The 17,232-nt window shown below is 37.1% G+C and overlaps 5 protein-coding genes across 8 annotated transcripts; 1 reads left to right on the top strand and 4 right to left on the bottom strand.

The window, feature by feature from the left end:
- Positions 1-1,788: 1,788 nt before the first annotated feature.
- LOC117782831 lies at positions 1,789-6,101 on the bottom strand. Of its 3 annotated transcripts, none has more exons than XM_034619884.1 (2): positions 5,486-6,101; positions 1,789-4,887 (listed from the first exon to the last, which is right to left on the bottom strand). In XM_034619884.1, exon 2 carries the CDS (start codon positions 4,872-4,874, stop codon positions 1,857-1,859), a length of 3,018 nt encoding a protein of 1,005 aa, XP_034475775.1. In that variant the 5' UTR covers positions 4,875-4,887; positions 5,486-6,101; the 3' UTR covers positions 1,789-1,856. The 3 variants fall into 3 exon arrangements, with proteins under 3 accessions (XP_034475775.1, XP_034475793.1, XP_034475785.1); XM_034619902.1 differs by having other exon boundaries at positions 5,973-6,101; XM_034619894.1 differs by lacking the exon at positions 5,486-6,101 and adding an exon at positions 5,424-5,442.
- A 277-nt stretch (positions 6,102-6,378) lies between these two features.
- On the bottom strand, positions 6,379-6,856 carry LOC117781590. The gene has a single exon (XM_034618369.1). It carries the CDS (start codon positions 6,768-6,770, stop codon positions 6,450-6,452), a length of 321 nt encoding a protein of 106 aa, XP_034474260.1. The 5' UTR covers positions 6,771-6,856; the 3' UTR covers positions 6,379-6,449.
- A 437-nt stretch (positions 6,857-7,293) lies between these two features.
- Positions 7,294-7,993, bottom strand: LOC117792573 (uncharacterized protein C1orf131). The gene has a single exon (XM_034632773.1). It carries the CDS (start codon positions 7,882-7,884, stop codon positions 7,312-7,314), a length of 573 nt encoding a protein of 190 aa, XP_034488664.1. The 5' UTR covers positions 7,885-7,993; the 3' UTR covers positions 7,294-7,311.
- Positions 7,994-8,008: 15 nt separating this feature from the next.
- LOC117792559 (nucleolar complex protein 4 homolog B) lies at positions 8,009-10,482 on the top strand. Of its 2 annotated transcripts, none has more exons than XM_034632762.1 (5): positions 8,009-8,257; positions 8,325-9,042; positions 9,103-9,438; positions 9,506-9,705; positions 10,312-10,482. In XM_034632762.1, the coding sequence occupies exons 1-5, from the start codon at positions 8,099-8,101 to the stop codon at positions 10,426-10,428; spliced, it is 1,530 nt and encodes a 509-aa protein (XP_034488653.1). In that variant the 5' UTR covers positions 8,009-8,098; the 3' UTR covers positions 10,429-10,482. The 2 variants fall into 2 exon arrangements, with proteins under 2 accessions (XP_034488653.1, XP_034488645.1); XM_034632754.1 differs by having other exon boundaries at positions 8,009-8,263.
- Positions 10,479-13,827, bottom strand: LOC117793962 (pickpocket protein 28). The gene is made up of 6 exons (XM_034634428.1): positions 13,565-13,827; positions 12,703-13,003; positions 12,497-12,645; positions 10,857-11,659; positions 10,603-10,784; positions 10,479-10,496 (listed from the first exon to the last, which is right to left on the bottom strand). The coding sequence occupies exons 1-6, from the start codon at positions 13,825-13,827 to the stop codon at positions 10,479-10,481; spliced, it is 1,716 nt and encodes a 571-aa protein (XP_034490319.1).
- Positions 13,828-17,232: the final 3,405 nt, after the last annotated feature.

The following is a 17,232-nucleotide window of genomic DNA, read 5'->3' as shown; positions in this document are numbered from 1 at the left end:
TCATAAATAAATGACATGAACCAACCTTTCCAATAAATGTTCAACCTTTGAAAAATATCGATCCGTTTATTTTAAAAGCAAAATTAAATTTCAATTTTTAAATGGACCACCCTTTATTTAAAATAGCTTCTTAATAGAAATTTTCAAATTTTTCTAGCAATCGAACTCTTAAAATAGCCAAAACTAGCTATAAAATAGCTTAGTTGGCAACAGTGATCGATCCTATGTGTTTCGAGCCAGGGATGCTACGAACGCTTAGCGACAACACAAAAAAATACTCATAACTTCGTAGCTATCGAGGTGAATTTGCTAACATTTTTTTTAATACACACAACGCAAAGTTAAGATAGCAAAAAAAAATTACATGCCGTAAAAAAAATATTGTAAATAGGAATAATTTTAATGACACCAATTCATTTAGATTAAAACTAATCTTAAGATATATCGATGCCGCATATTAACTCATTTATCGATTCAGTTCCTCTATATATACATATGTATGTATACACAAAACATACATACACACGCCTTTGTTTGCCAATAAAACATGAATTAAAATTAAACACTTGCAATGATATAGAAACTGCATGAGGCCACTTTAATAAATACTCCATTGGGAGCATATAAATTTACTTTGCAAATCAATAGCTATTTTTTGCATTTTTTGTAGGTACACACTGGTCAATGTCAGTTGTTAAGATTTTCAATAAATTAAAATAACTACTTAAAACTTATTACTTTATTTATTTATCCGCTCAAAATGATTAATAAATCTTGTTGATGTCAGAAATACTTTGAATTTGTTGCAGTAAATTATGTACAGTATGTGAAGTAACTGTTTTGACAAAACTAAAAACAGTTAAGCCCAATAGTTTTCAACTTATTTTCTTTGCATTAGAAATTAATTCAATTTTTCAATTTGTCAAAATAGTCAAATTTGAAAAACATTTTTACCCAATCAATTAAATCCAGAAATAAAATCAATTCATTTATAGATTAAACCTTTAATCAATTTACATAGAAATAAAATAAAATATATATTTATTTATAACTCCTTTCATCGTTTACATTTTGTAGAACTATAATTAAATATGCTTTTTTGTTGTTTTTGTTTTTTTTTTCTGGTTTAGTATATGTTTGTTTACATATAAATCAACTACAGTTTTATTAATTTGCAAATTAAAAAGTGATTTGTTAAAAATGGTTTATGTCCTACATACATGCAAATGTAAAAGTATTGTTAAAATTATAGTTTTCACTTTGAAAGTCGTACGTCCGGCTCCCCAATTGAAATTTATGTATGGTAACTAAATAAATTTGGGTTATTTCAGTATTTTTTCAATATATACTTTCCACATGGTATATATACAAAAAAAAAAAATGATGAAATATATATTTATATATAAAATATGCAAGTATATAAAATAAAAGTGCGGGATTTCGACCCGTATAATTGGGTTTGTAATGAATTTTTAAATTTAAATCTTGTTATGTATTGTTGTTGTTTTTTTTTTTTATTAATATTATTATTATGTATATATTTATGTAGAAATATAACGAGCAGCTAAAGTAACTATTAACTATTACAACTAATTTAAATCGAATTAAAAAAAAATATATGAACCATTATTATAGGTAATCCAAAAAATATATATGTTTTGTTGTGTTTTTGTATTTCTGTAAGGTATACAACGACTTGCCGGACTCTGGATGTACATTTATGTATTTACGTATGTATATTATGTGTATATGTTATTAATTATTTTATGCATATTTCTTCCTTATGTTTTTTATACATACTCCAAGTAGCAACAATAAATCCCAAATGCCAATCAACTGAGTTTCGAAAATGTTGCTTACTTAGATGTGACCATTTCAACGAGGTCGCTTGATAATGCCAGCGAATCGACAATATCAATCAATACCTCGACATCCTTTACAGTATTGACCACCTCGGGGGCGCCCAATAGATTAACATGCTTGCCCTCGATGTTCGCATAGAAGCACTTGTTCTTAAAGATGATGGCACGATCAAAGGGGACACGGCATTGGCTGCGATCGAGCACAGATCGTCGAAAGAGTACACATGATGGCTGATATTTGTGACGCTCTTCTTCGGGTATATTATAGGTTTTTAGATCGCCAGTGAATATGGTCATCGTTTGGCGTTGCATTAGCGATGGTGAGACCTTATAGAGTGTAACCTTGCTGGTCCATTTGCTGGACGGCACCTTGATCCTGGATGCAACATTCGCCAGCTTCACCAGCGGCAATTCGAGGCAGGTGCGTTGCTGTCGTGTCTTGTTGGTTGACTCTTTGGGCGTGCTAATCACATGCCAGGTCTCATAGCAGGTGATCTTCTTAACAATGCGTCCATCCTCCTCACAATATGTTGTTGTCTCGGGTGGAAAGTATTTAGCGGACATCTTGCCATCAGTTTCTGTTGTATCTGTGGTGTTGGTGTTGGTCGATGATGGAGCACCGCCAACTGTTGCTGCATCATCCTCATCTGCGGCATTCTCTTTGGAGCGACGTTGTGGTTGCGTTGTGGTTGATGTTGACGGACTTGCCGGCTTCTTAAACACCTCATCATCGTTACTCTCGCCCAGCAGTTTGGTTAATTTGCGATCAGAGCCCAGTTGTTGCTTCTGTTGCTGCTGTTGTTGTTTTTGTTGTTGCTGTTGCAGTTGCTGCCTTTGATTATTGCTGACATTCACCGACGCTGTCGTCGATAGAATGTTGCGTCGTGTATTGGGCAACCATTTGGCCGTCTGGACACGACGCACCACACGTGCTTGAGTGATCGGTGGTGTTGGAGCGGCTGCTGATACTGCTGCTGCTGGTGGTGATATGGTAATGTCATCATCCAAATCGTTGGACATGTCTTCGTCTTCAGTATCGATGCCATCGGTCATGGGGCACAGCTCCTTGCCCATGCTCATCAAAGGCTTCATCATTGGCGCCTTCTTGCCCATCTCTGCATTAAGAATTCTTGGTCGTGGTTTTGTTTCCAGCAATTGTTTGCCTGTTGATGATGATGAAGATACCTTCATTGTCGACACGGTTGTTGTGATTGTGGGCGTCGATTTGAGTCGCTTGATGGATGAGCTTAGGCTTAGATTATTACTGGACGTGCTGTTGTTCAGTGTGGATGCGGAGGATGAGGATTGATTGTTGCGTGAGTTAATGTTGCTATTGCTGCTGCTGTTGTTGTTAGTGTTGCGTGCTGCAGGCGACAACTTCTTGTTGTTATTGTTGTTGTTCGAGGATCGGGTTATCAGCACATCGTCCTGATTGATAATATCATCAATATTAACAATTGTAAATGTCGGCACATCATCGCTAATCGCTTTCATTTTAGCTGATGCAGCTCCTCCTCCGGCTCCTGCTCCTCCTCCACCCGTTGTCTTCTGCAACTTGGTCGCAACCTGGCGAGCAACATTTCCCACACGTGCCGTTGTCGTCACCGGTGTGCTCATCTTAAAGTTGGACAACTGTCGCGGTTTATTGGCATTTGGTGCTTGTATCAAACGCACGCCTCCGCCTCCGCTGTTGTTGTTGCTGTTGCCCATAATGACCTTGGTCTTGGCCAGACCAATAGCTGTCGTTTTGGCCACAGATGTGCTGCCATTGATAACGGGTGGCGCACGTCCAGCACCGCTGCCAATACCGCTACCATCCGTGGCCATCCTTTTGCGCGCAATTGGCGCCTCATGGTGATCCTCCAGCTTGCGCTTGTTGCCCAGCGGCACAGATCCGCCTGTCATATTGGAGCGCGCCAAATTCGCATTTACCGCCATGGTGCGACGCAGTTGCTGCAGATTCGTGACACCACCACGTCCAGATTGTGAGATACCACCACGTCCGGTTTGGTATTGAGTTGAAGCTGAACGTGTCGCTTGAGCCGCGGCGGCAGCTGCAATCGCTTGAGGATTCTTTGGTGGACGTCCACGTCCACGTTTTGGGGGAACCTTTTCACGACGCAGCTGCTCCTGCTCCTGCTCGTATTCATTCTCGCTCATATCGTCATCATCATCGGATTTGTGCATTTGCGGTATAAATGCGGCATCATTGAGCTCATCATCGTTATCCTCCTCGATTAGATCATGCAGATCCTCGTCCTCATCATCGTCATCGTCATCCATAAATAACTGTTTGCCCGCACGCTTATTCAGACTCTCGTTGGCCAATGATGAGACATACTTGGGCGTCACCATATCCTCGCTGGCATATTTGGGATTCGGTTTTATCGAACGCCTCGATCGACTTGCCGCAATCGTTGGCGGCGGCGATGCCGTCATAAGTTTTGATTGTTTGTACATTTTTTGGGTCTTGGATTCCGTTTCAATGAGTCGCGTTGTATCCCGCCGTTTGGTGAGGGTTGCTGGTATGCACGTTGTTGTTGTTGCTCTGGCAACGGGTAATTCTGTGTTTCTCCGCGTGCTCAAAGGTCTGGCCTGTTGTTGTTGTGATGTTGCTTGTTTTGCTGTTACTGTTGATCTCAATACGTTGGCTTTTATGTTACGGCCGCGTGCAGCTGCAGCTGCTGTCGGAGATTTGCCGACGACGACGGCGGCGGCGCCGGTGACAGTCTGTCGCTTGGACAACAGCTCGACGTTTGCAATGGACGCAGCGCGTCGTGTGGTGCGCGTCTCTCTTACTTCTTGTTCCCGCTCCCTTTTCCTCTCACGCTCACGCTCCCTCTCCGTGTTGATACGCCTATTTGGAACTTTGACTGCGACGTTGCGAACTATTTTCGACTGTTTACCAAAGTTTAATAATTCCGTGGTCTCAGATTCCTTTAGATTTTTCACGTATACTATGCACGGTCGAGTCTTTCCTTTCTCTGTTTCCGTTTTTTTTCCAGCTCGCATCTTTCATAAGTCACTGCAAAAATGTTCAAGAGAAAATACGAAAATAATTTAAACGATTTGTAGAGGTTGCAAATGCAAAACAAAACAAAACAGAAAATCAAAATACAGCGCAGTGGCAACACGGGCCGTCCTAATTAGGCATGGTCGTCTCGCTGTGTCGTGAGTGCATTCGAAAGTATATCATTTATGCATCTTTTCTAAATTATTTATTTGAATTTATTATTTTTAATTTTAATTTTTAATTTAAATATTTATTATAATATCCATAATAATAATACCCTACAAAATAAGAGCACTGCAATAAAAAAAAAAAAAACAACGTTTAATTTGTTTCTTTTAATTAAGTATTTTTGTTTCGTGTCGTGAGCGTCACGCGCTCCTCACTGATTGGATAGCGCGACAACTCTGGCGCCCATTTTTTGTCATTTTTGGTGCTCTACTAGCAACTAAGCTGATTTTTGCGCGCCAGTTGTGTGTACATACGCTTACATATATCTAATATTAATATATAACTATACACATATGAACAGTATTGCATCTTATATATACCATTTAAAATACTTTTTTTTTTATTGTACGTGTCTGAATTGATATCACAGTCTCGCACTTACATTTAAATGGTTTTACATTTTTCGGTTTTTTCTTTTCATAAACGACTTTATGATTTCTGTTTCGCACACTTTCACTGCACTGCGTTCGATTGCGATTGCGTTCAAGAAGACGTCCCTGTTTGTGAATATTACCAGCAAATTGGCAACACCGTTCATTTTATTTTGCACTGATTTGCTGTTTTAATTATTTTGGCTGTTGTACTGGCATGCAATTAGTAATAACACAACGCCACTTTACTTTATTTTTATAGATTTACGCTTTTTTGAGTTTGCTTGCATCGCTTTACTTCTGCTTTGGAACTCATAAAATTGTGCGGCGCTGCCAGGCCAGCAATGTTTTTTCTACCCAACTGTACCACACATACACGCACAAACAGAGCTGCTACCCCGTGGCTTGCGCCTTGCAACAAATCGAATAGTTTGTTTTCATTTAATTTTGTTTAACACAATTTATTGTTAACACGAATACGAAAAAATTATTATTTACTTGATTATGCGTTTTGCAAGAACAAATTGGTTGTGAAACACTAGATATATCTCTTCCCGCGCTCAATATTTTCGATGTCGATTAACCAGAACAGCACAGTACTGCCACTCGCCATGAAATTATAAAGAGAAATAGAAGTGAAAAGAGGAGAGAACGAGAGCACAAAAAATAAATGCAGATAGGGCTGTCAACTCTTGTGATAATGTGTTGCGCTGCCAACTCTGGTCAACAGGTTGGCATGTCGTTGTGGCATATCTTAGTTATTTACATATATAAATTGCATATATGTATATGTGTGTGTATATATATATATATGCTATACATACATATATTAATATGTATGCATGTATGTCTGTACTCTTGTAGTGATTCGTTCTACTCTTGTATACATAATTTCATTTCTTCATTTATTATACATATGTATTTTTATTAATTACATTCTTTTATGGCTCATCGCACTTTAATTACATTATTTTCCTACTTCTTCAACGCTGACGGCTGTGGGCAGCGAAATTTGGCCATTTCTACCTCAGCTTCGGCATATGAAAACCGATTGAAACAAAAATATTCGGGCACTTTGTAGTTGCTAGTTGTTGAGGCTCCAGGACCAACGGGTGTCGATGTTGGCTTCACACAGGCGCTGCTCAGGCCCGTAACATTGGAGACGGGAGATGAAGCAGGAGCGCCAGCACCTCTACTTCCGCCGACAGTGGGCTTCGAGCCACTCGCACCTTTTTGTGCCTGGCTGTAGCCTCGTCGTATTAGCTGATTGAGAGCTGAGCGTGGGGCTGCGTTCATTTTGATGACAATTAATAACAAATATTGTTTAAGGCTGAATTCACGTAATCGCACGTCTGACCAAAATCAAGTGCACCAAAAAAAAAAACAACAACATGAACATATGATTTTCAAAAGATTGGCAGCGCCAAGTAATTGGAGTTGCCAATCATTTAAAATCTATCAGTTTATGCCAGTGTTTACAGAATAGCTTTTTGCCACGTAAAATGTAATTTGACGGTTTTGCGGAAAATCATCGAAAACAATGGGGCAACGGGACTTACACCTTTTTAATTTAATAATTTCCATGCCCTTACTACAAACTAATATATATGAAAGAAAAAATCACGATATTTTTCAGATTTTTTTTGTTGGCAATATTTGATTTTCTTTTTCATCTCCCCGCTAAAAATAGTTTTTTGTTTTGATACTCGTAAGTTTGCAGCTCTAACTTCATATATATATATATATATATATATACATACATATATACATTTGTTTACAAAACAAAATCCTGCCCCACCAGAATACAAATACAATTTAATAGTTTGATTTCAATGCTTTAATTGCGCTTCTTGAATTTTGGTTGCGCTTGGCCATAATGCTGACCGATATTAGCAACTGGTGCACGTTTCTTTTGTAATTGATTTCGTTGGGTTTTGCTGGTTTTACATTTAACACTTGCGGCGCCAGCTTGATTTTTGCCCAATTGATGGAATTTCTTGCGCTGCTCTCGATTTTCCTTAAGTCGTTGGCGTTCCGCTTTTAGTTCTTTGTAATTTTTATTCGCTTTCTTTGGCGGCTTGGCGCCAAGTTTGATAAGTTGAAATATCTCCATTTTACGTTTGTTTTTGATTGTGCGTTGATTGGCCATAGCAAAGTTAAGCACTTCATGGCGTGCCTTCTTCATGTCGAACTCGATGTCCGCCTCCTTGCCCAACTTGCCATTAGCTGGGGCTTCCCCAAATCCTTCAGCTGGGTTTGTTTTCATTTTGATTGGCTTGCTTGTTGTTGGCGCCTGTGGAGCTTGTGGTTCTTGAAATACAATGGCCGTAAAATCAGATTTTTCCTTATTTTTCTTTAACGCAAGTGCGGCACGTGTCAGCACGGGCTTAAAATCTGTGCTGACATTCATTTTAACAAAATATTAATTGATTATTTTGTGCACAATTTGATAGAATTTGCAGAAGTACTAAACGAACGACACATGTGTCGAGCAGTGAGTAAAAATGTACTAATTCTGGCAGAAACGCGTGACTATTTTAAAAACAAGTTGGCAGGTCTTCAACTGCACGCCGCACGTTTTATTTACTTTGTAATAGTTTTATCAACTATTTCTCGGCCGTGCTATGAAACTTACAAATAAATCCAAAAATTCAGCCCAAATAAAAAGGGCGAAGGCCCCAACGAAATCCAATGGTTTAAATGCGTCTGCAAAGCTAAAGAAGAAGCTTAAAGCCTCCTTAAATTCAAACGATGTCGATGCAGAAGAGCTCGGATTTGTTGCTGATCGTGTAAGTGAATTTTAAATAATATCTACATTGTTTATACTTATGTATGTCTGTTGGATTTCAGTTTAAAGAGAAGAAGGAGGAGCAGCAGCAGGTAAAGCAGAACCCAAATTCAAAAGCAAAGGGAAAGCCGAAGGAAAAACCAAAGGAAAAGGACACCAATAACAGTACCAGTTCCAGTTCCAAAACTTTTGTGCTGGATGAAAAGTGGTCTTTGTTGTTAGCTCGTTTGGGAGGCTCCTCTAAGGAGGAAGGCGGTGCAGCGCTTAAGGACTGCATGCAGTCGATTTTAAACGAAGCCAAGCGCGCCAAGAATAAAGATTTGCTTCGTGAAAGACAGCGCAGTATTCTGGAAGCGCTTATCAACTCGGAGACAACACCGGCAGTCGCTCTGCCAGCCTTTGAAAAGTATGCGCGTTGCTTGGACGTGATGCAGATGACGTATGAACTGTTGCCGGAATTAAAACCGGACAGTTTTGTTGACTCACCCAACCAGGCACTCAACTATCTGGGCATCATCAATCTGCTCGACTTGGGAAAGACTGTTCTGAATGCTAAAGAATACCACATCGGTGCGGGAACGAAGGAAAATCCAAGCTTTGATTACGATAACACACGTCAATTATTGAATACAGTTTGGAATGGCATCATTAGCTCGTGCAGTGGAGTGGAGGAGAAAGTGCATCGGCAGGTGCTAGTTGTGCTCCTGGAACGAATCCTGCCACATTTAGAGAATCCCATACTGTTAACCGATTTTCTAATGGATTCACTGCATTCGTTCGGTAAGATAACAACTATACATAAATTTATATCAAGTAATTTTAATTAATTTGATTTTGCAGAGGGACCCATTGCATTGCTTGCTTTACAGGGTATCTTTTCGTTGATGCAGCACCAGAATATCACCTACCCGGATGTCTATGTGAAGCTGTATAACATGTTCTATCCCCGAATATTCTACAATAAGTATAAAGCACGTCTTTTTTATTTGGCGGACATATTTTTGACTTCAACGCATTTGCCGGAAAATCTGGTAGCTGCTTTTGTCAAGCGTCTGGCTCGTCTCTGCCTCAAAAGTCCAACAGAGGATGCCATTATAATGATACGCTTCATCTGCAACCTATTGCTGCGCCACACGGGCTTGCAGCGTCTCATTTGTGCAACAGCCGCAGCAAGTGGTACGAAAATCAGCTGAGATATCCTTTGATATATACAAATTTATAATTTTGTTACAAACTTTTACAGCTCTGGAGATAGAAGATCCTTACGATGAGTCGGTGTTGGACCCAGTTAAGTCTGGAGCCCTCAACAGCTCCCTCTGGGAGATGATATTGCTGCAGAAGCACGCGGTGCCCGAAGTGGCAAATGCTGCACGTTTTGTATCAAAAAGTTTGCCCGTCATGGAGTTCGATCTGGGACCTTTGCTCGAAATGAAAGAATGTGACGTAAGTATTAAAACAAAGTTCAATATTCACTTTATTGTTGTGCTAACTTATTATTATGATATCAGGTTTAACTATAATAATTAGGAATTAGCTTTGAACTCCTGTTGATTTGTGTTAAATTTTTATTAAAATGTCGTAAGAAGAGGTAAATTAAGTTTATAGCTGCCTTGGTTACATAATATGAAGATTTTTGAGTATATAGATTCTTAGTTCATAAAATTTTTTAAGTTGAGCAGTAGTTTAGGATAATGAAAACGTTTACTAAAAAAATTATTAGTTGATTTGTGTTTAATTGTTATTTAAATGTCGTATGAAGAGGTAAATTAAGTTTACAGCTGCCTTGGTTACATAATATAAATTTTTTGAGTTTATAGATTAGATCATACAATTTCTTTAAGTTGCACATTAAGGAATTTATTACACTAAATTTAAATTTACGGAATTAAAAATAGTTGGTTTGATAGAGAATGGTAAAATTAACCAAATTTAAAAAAGCTCGAGCTTGTCACTGTTTAATTGACTTACAAAATATTATTTAAAATGTAAATTAATGTATTATTGAAATTTTAATTAAAATGAATTTATTTCTCTTTATTTTTCGGCCAGATCTTTGATGATGAAGTGAAGAAAGCAGCAAAGCAATTTATGCTGAACTTTGAGCGTCCCAAAAATTTCGCGCTGCCAAAAACTGACGTAGTTACTAAATACTTTGATATTTTATAGTTAAACAAGTACAAATAAATGTAAAATGAGGGCAACGGTTTAAGCTCGATTTAATTGGACTCCCATCTCTGTCCTAAACCAAGTTTCAGGTGAAATACGTGAAAGTTGTTGTTGCTTTTGTTGCTGTCGCTGTCGTTGTCGCTGCCACTGTTCTTGTGGCAACATTGTATTTACATGGACTTTAGCTCTTTTGACTGTGAAATTTGCTGCTTTGGACAATTCCAAGGTTGACACTGGACGCCGTTGACGAAGCTCGGCACAAATGCGGCACGGACGGATGAAGGCAAAGTAAACACACTCGGCAATTGAGAGGAAACTGAAGCCCAGAAACAAGCCCATCAGACCACCAACATTTGCTGTAAAGAGAGAAAAATGAAAAAGTAATGAACATATATATATATATTTTTTTTTTTTGGTTATCTACCCACATAGAAAGTCGGAAATGCCGATGAACTCGGTCTGTTTGCTGGCACGAAATGTGTGATCCTTGTAATACAGGTTGACAATGGCAATGCTACGCTCCACATTGAACTGACTATAGTTTACCAATGTGGGATTCGCCGTCTTGAAGTCATTATAGGAGATTTTCGTGGAATATGGAATCGCATTGAACGTGAGATCAAAGCAACTAGGCAGACAATTGTCCAGGCAGGATTCGACAGCCAAGTCAATTGTATGAAGACGCACGCTCTCCACACAATGCGATTCACGGATGCTGCAGACGGTGTCGTTACCATTTATGCGTGGCATATAGAATACGATGCAGCCACAGTGTTGCAACAACAGTCGCGACATGCATTCCATTTCACAGTTTCGTTGTGTGTAATGCGTAAAGTAACTCAAATTCCCCTCGTCGCGAAACAGACAATGGCGATATTTGCGATGCACCTTCCTAAGTGGCAACTCCGTCATCAACTTGGCCGGCTCAATGCGCATCTTTGTCTCCAGGCCCGGTGAGATCAGTACTCCGGTTTCCCGCACATTCGGCGACTCGTTGGGACTGTGCAACGCAATCTTCAACCCGATGCTGCTCGATGAGGAACAATAATACGTGGCAGCCTCAACGTCTAGTGTCAGGGACAGACCCAAGGATTCCCCGGTGCCCAGTGAGGCACGTGGATAATATTGATTGTGTGGTTTCTTCAGACTACGACTGTAGCCCAGTTCCGCATGCCAGTTGACAGCGTGATAACCCTTCTCTGTCGTTATGTTGCGTAGTATCAGCGGCACACTGCGAAGTATAATATAAGAAGATTATAAAATGTTGAAACTTGAGATTTAAAATTTTCAATTTTTAAAAATCGCAGTGAGAGGGGGGACCCCTACCATCGAAATCGAATTCTGCCAAAAATTTGTGTTTCTTAAAAAATTAATTAAATTTGAATACAAAATAAGTTGAATGGCCAATTCATAGTCAAAGTGTCGGTTATGATAGTTATGGCTTTATAGTTATACAGTTTTGTAACATTTTAATACAAAAAATAATTGTATACCTACAGAAAATAAAAAATTATTTATGGAAAAATGTACTGAAACGTACCAATACAAACGTTTCGGCTTTCGTTTCTTGAAAAAGAATTAATTTCGGTTAAATAAAACGGCATTTTTAGGTTACTGGTTGCGGTATAATTCCCTGTTTCTAAGTTTTCTATTTTTATTGCTTCTATCCTCATTATGTTAAATACATAGCACTTTTTTTTTAATAACAACTTTTTACTGAGAATATGTGTAAAAATATTTTCTATAAATTTAGAAATATTTTTGCTTAAAATCGTTAAGGTTACACTTATGCATATTTTTTAGTCATAAAAAAAATTGTGTTTAAACTTGAGAAGATTAGAAAAGAAGAAATGAATGGCCTTTTAAAAAAAATATGGTTTTAATATCATAGAATAATTTCCGTTATGAGTTATACGGTCGAAGATGTCTCCTTCAGCCTGTTACATGCATTGGCACTAACTTACAACACTCTTGTACCTTTTGGGAGCTGAGCATTAAAATGCAACGAACTTGACTGAACTCAGGTATAAGGAAGATGTCACATTTTGGTCAACTGGCTTTAACTTACTTGTGCTTGTACATAAAACGTGGATGCAACATGTTGAAAACACAGCACAGACCCTCATCGGTGATAATTGGATGAAACATGGACTCGCAGTGATTATCGACGGCGCCAAAGCTACAACCAATAACTAAGGCGGTACAAGGCTGGGATATCTATACGGAATCGAGCTGATAGAAGTCATAATTGTTCATTTTGCATCGTTTACTCACATTGCTGATGAGCTCCTCCCAATTGTTGTTGCTCCGGCTTAATTGTGAGTTAATCTTGCGCCGGCAGAGCACTTGTAGCATACTAAACTTCGAAGTATCATTTCGAATTTGGGCAGCTTTGCTAATCAATGCCTGGTTGAGATTACAGATGGTAATCGCTGGAAATGGTTCGTTTGTTATATATGTTGGCTCCGGATTTATGCCCACAATCACGGGCGTTGTGTTCCATTTGTCGAAGGCTTCCTGCATCAAGAACCCGGCGAAGCAAAGCACGGAGAACAATGCCAGGCCAAAGAAAACTCTGCATTACACTTATTTACACTTTATTCCCATTCTCATTGGTATACCCTTGCAGAGGGTATTATTATTTTTGTCACCCGTTTTTTGTTTTTGGTACTATATTATACTGGCATAAAATCAAGGTAAGGTCTAAACAATTTTGTTGGCACAGGAGAAGTGTTAAACATTTTATTTATATGTTGTACATTCTGTTAAAAATATTAAACCTTCTAGAAAATTTCTCTGCTTAAATTTAAGCTGAAGTTTATTGTGAAAAATTAATATTATTCATCCAGATAATTTTTTTTTTAATCGGACTACTGTATTTATCGGATCGATCGATTTTTTATTTCAGTAAAATCTTTGTTTTTCAAGATATTTTAATTAAATTATTTAAGTGTTAGCTTTTTCTTTTTCCTTTTTCTTGAAAGGAAACTAAACTAAATACATTTGTAAAAAAATGATTTTTTTAATTCTCGTCAAACTTTGAAACACATTTGCAAGGGTATCAAATCTTCGGCGTGCCGAAGACAACAGTACGTTTATGATTTGTATTTTTTTTTGTGTCCTGTTTGATTCTCACCTGTCGGCGGTGTGCAGTTTGCGACTGTTGATGTACTTGAGTCCATGAATGCTTGTGTTGCGGCAAAATTCATCCGTATTCAGGGCCATTATGCTCCGCCAACTAACCGTCGATGCGGGCTCGAATTTGGGCTCGGGCTTGTGCTCAAACTCCGGCTCGGACTTGGGGTCTGTTCGCTTTGGCTGTGTCTGTCCAATTCCCAGCTTTTGTTGGCATCCTTTATGCCTCCAAATGGGCGGAGTCACTTTGCTAAGCAGCCGCATGTTGCACCATCACTTTTTCAAATGCTCGCCAATTTGTGAGTTCTCGTTCCTTAAGTATTTCCCAGTGTTTGAACAGTTCTTACAGTTCTTGTTTATCCACCTTAACGCTTCGATGCACATTTTTATATAAACTATCAAATATGCAATTTAATATTGAAAATTCACCTATAGTCCAGCAATCTACTTTGGTTGATTACATTGAATTAGCTTAAATTAGAAGAACATTAAATATATTTAAGATTAACAAATTATATTAATTGCTTGAAAATGTACTAGGTTATTGTAAATAATTACAAATTGTTATTGGGGTTCCTATGATACCAGATTAAATATTTAAATTGATTTTAAAATATTGTAACTTTCTATTTCCAATAACTTTAAGATATTTTAACAAGTTTACTATTTCCTATTTAGTTTAGCTAATTAGTTTTGTTCTTGACCCCAAAAACCTACACTGATAGATAAAACACATAATTATAACTAGAAAACGTTTTCAAACTAAGTATAATAAACTTTAATTTAACTAAATACTTGCTTAAATGTCAAAGTTAATATAAATATAGTAAAACCAATAAGAATAAACTTAAATCATACTTATTTTAAATATGCGGAATAGTTAAAAAAAATCTTATTCGAATTGATGCATTATTTTAATAGAAAACCAATTAAAATTAAATATAATAAACATTAATTTAACTAATAGGTACATTATAGTTAGACAAATAATTGGAAAAATTCTACTTTAGGTCCGGTGGCTTAATGGTTAGAGTTGCCGACCTGCTACATGACAAAACTTTTCAGCCCGAAGGCCTGGGTTCGAATCCTACTCTGTGTCATGCTAAGGAGAAGGGTTGGGGATAAAATAAAGTTAAATAAAAAGAAATAAATAAAAAAAAATTTAATTTGTTTAAATATACTATATATATTAAATTTCAATATAATAATACTCAATATACAATTTAAATAATAATTCAATATGAAAAATATTTAAATTCAATATATTCATGTTTGTTTTTGTTCTAAAGTGCTTACACCTTAAATTTACTAAATCCGTATTTAACGCTAAATCATAAAGCAAAATATTTAGGTCAGTGTGAAAACATCAAAATTGCACAGCATTTTTCTATCAGTGTAATAATCCATTTTAAGTGATTTTCTCTTTTCTTTATTACAAATTGCTATTTTAAGCTTTTGGAGATCTTCTAAGTACATGATTTTTTTTTCATCACACAGTGTAATTAATATGCTTATCAGAAAATTGGTAGATAAAAATCGTTATGTACAAGTTAACTATAGGAAAGTTCGACTGTGTAACTATTAAAAAGCTTAATTCACTTAAGCGTTAATTTTTCATTTACTTTAATTGGCAGTGCTTCAAGTGTGAGTGACTGCCTACAGGGTGTCTAGCTGTCGAGCAGTTTTTGTAATTTAATTTTGTTATTTTGGACTAGCTTTAATTAAGATGTATGGTTGGGTCGCTCATTAGAGCGCAACGTGTGGCAGCAACAGCTCAAGTTCAATGCAACCAACAAAGCCGGAGCGAGTTCAGAACTTGCCAAATACCTAAACACATACACATGCACGTAATCACACATACACAAGAGTAAAAGGGTATGGGGGCGGGGGGGATAGGGGATAGATAGAAAACAGAGGTATGGGTTGTAAAACCGCACTTGAACGAAAATCAAATTAAAAGCTTCAATGCCCCAGACATAGACGGGTCAGAGCAAGACCACGGTCAGGTCAGGTTAAACGTAGACATGGCTTCTGTTGCCACATGTCACCTGCAAGTACTTGCATGCACCACACACACACACACACACACTCAGACAGACAGATATACGCACATTCGCATACGCACTTTGTATGACTTCATTGAAACAAGTTCATAAAACACTTAAACCTAACCGAGCCGACCAAATGTCCCATGGGGTTTACAACGTTGGTCGCTAGCAGCTTGTTAGCAGTTTTGCTGACCGGGAGCCCTCTCCCACAACCGGAACTCCTCTACCTCCCCCCCTCCCTTCACACTCAACACTCGTTCAACAATCGCATCCGTAGTCTCTCTGTTCAACTGCCTTTACGTTTACCTCAGAGTTCAACGCCGGACGTATCACCATCAATGACCATCAAAAAGTTTTCGCCTTTGGCTTTCTGACCAGATATGTATATGTACACTTACACCTATGAACATTCAAATAGCTCAACAAATATTCACAATTAAATTACAGTCGAACTCCCTAACTCGAACTTCTATAACTCGAATTTTCTCTACCTCCAACAAAATTGAGTGGCATAGAGTTTACTGAGCAAATTACAAACCATTCTGCTTCCGTAACTCGAGCTTCCATAATTCGAAATTCTCCATTACTCAAACAAAAATATTGGCACATGCTTCTGTAAGTCGAATTTTTCTTTTCTGTTTTATGCTACTGTTACCGGTTCGTTTAAATATGTTATAAGAAATTTTAAAAGCTAAAGTAAAGTTTAGTAAGAGTAAAAGCAATTTGAAGTGTATGAATTTTATTAACTAATTTCTGATTTGTTTAATTTTGTTTAACTTCAACGATAAAAAACTTAAAAGCTCACAATTTTAATTGTATGAGTTTGCAGTCACTAGTTTCTGATTTTTCATTTTTTAAAAAGATCACAGTTTAACATAAATGAACTTGTAGTTTTTTTGAATAAACTTAAAAAAAAAAATTCATAACTCGAAGTCTCTATAAGTCCAATTTTTTCTTTGGATAATGGTGATTCGAGTTAGGGAAGTTTGACTGTACTATATATCAAAAATGTGCAAAATCAAACCAATAGTGAAAAAATTACATTTAAAAATATTTTACCCAATGTTAATTTTGATAAACTTTTGAAAGTTTACATCTTTTATAAATAAATTTACTAAGATCCTTTTATCCAAAAACCACTAAAACTGGGAATGATAGATAGTAATAAATTTGACATGAATTTCTATACATTTAAATCACAATAGCTTTCAGTTTTTAACTAAAACTTTAACTTGATATTGAAAAAATTATCCCAGGCTGACTAGAAAGTTTATATTTATAATATATAAAACTAAAATAAAAAAATTTTAAATTTATATCGCATTTCTTAAAATGAAATTTATGTAAATTTTAATAATAATTATCTTCTCCTCATTAAATGTGATAAAATATAGAATATATTATTTCAATTGTGCTATTTTATTGGCCATAGCTGTATGTAGGTATGTTTTTATGAATATATATGTGCATATTTATATGTGTGTGCAAGTGAAATGAATGATTTTTTGCTATGCCACATGCAACGAAAGCTCACAGCAGAGTCCAATTGACCTAATCTAAGTGGAGGCGCCATTAGAAATCGTTTTGCTCGGCAAGGATGCAATTTAAGGCGGTCACCATA

This window comes from Drosophila innubila, chromosome X (assembly GCF_004354385.1).
Source record: "Drosophila innubila isolate TH190305 chromosome X, UK_Dinn_1.0, whole genome shotgun sequence".
NCBI classification, from domain to species: Eukaryota; Metazoa; Arthropoda; class Insecta; order Diptera; family Drosophilidae; genus Drosophila; species Drosophila innubila.
This window is presented reverse-complemented; position numbering and strand designations above follow the sequence as displayed.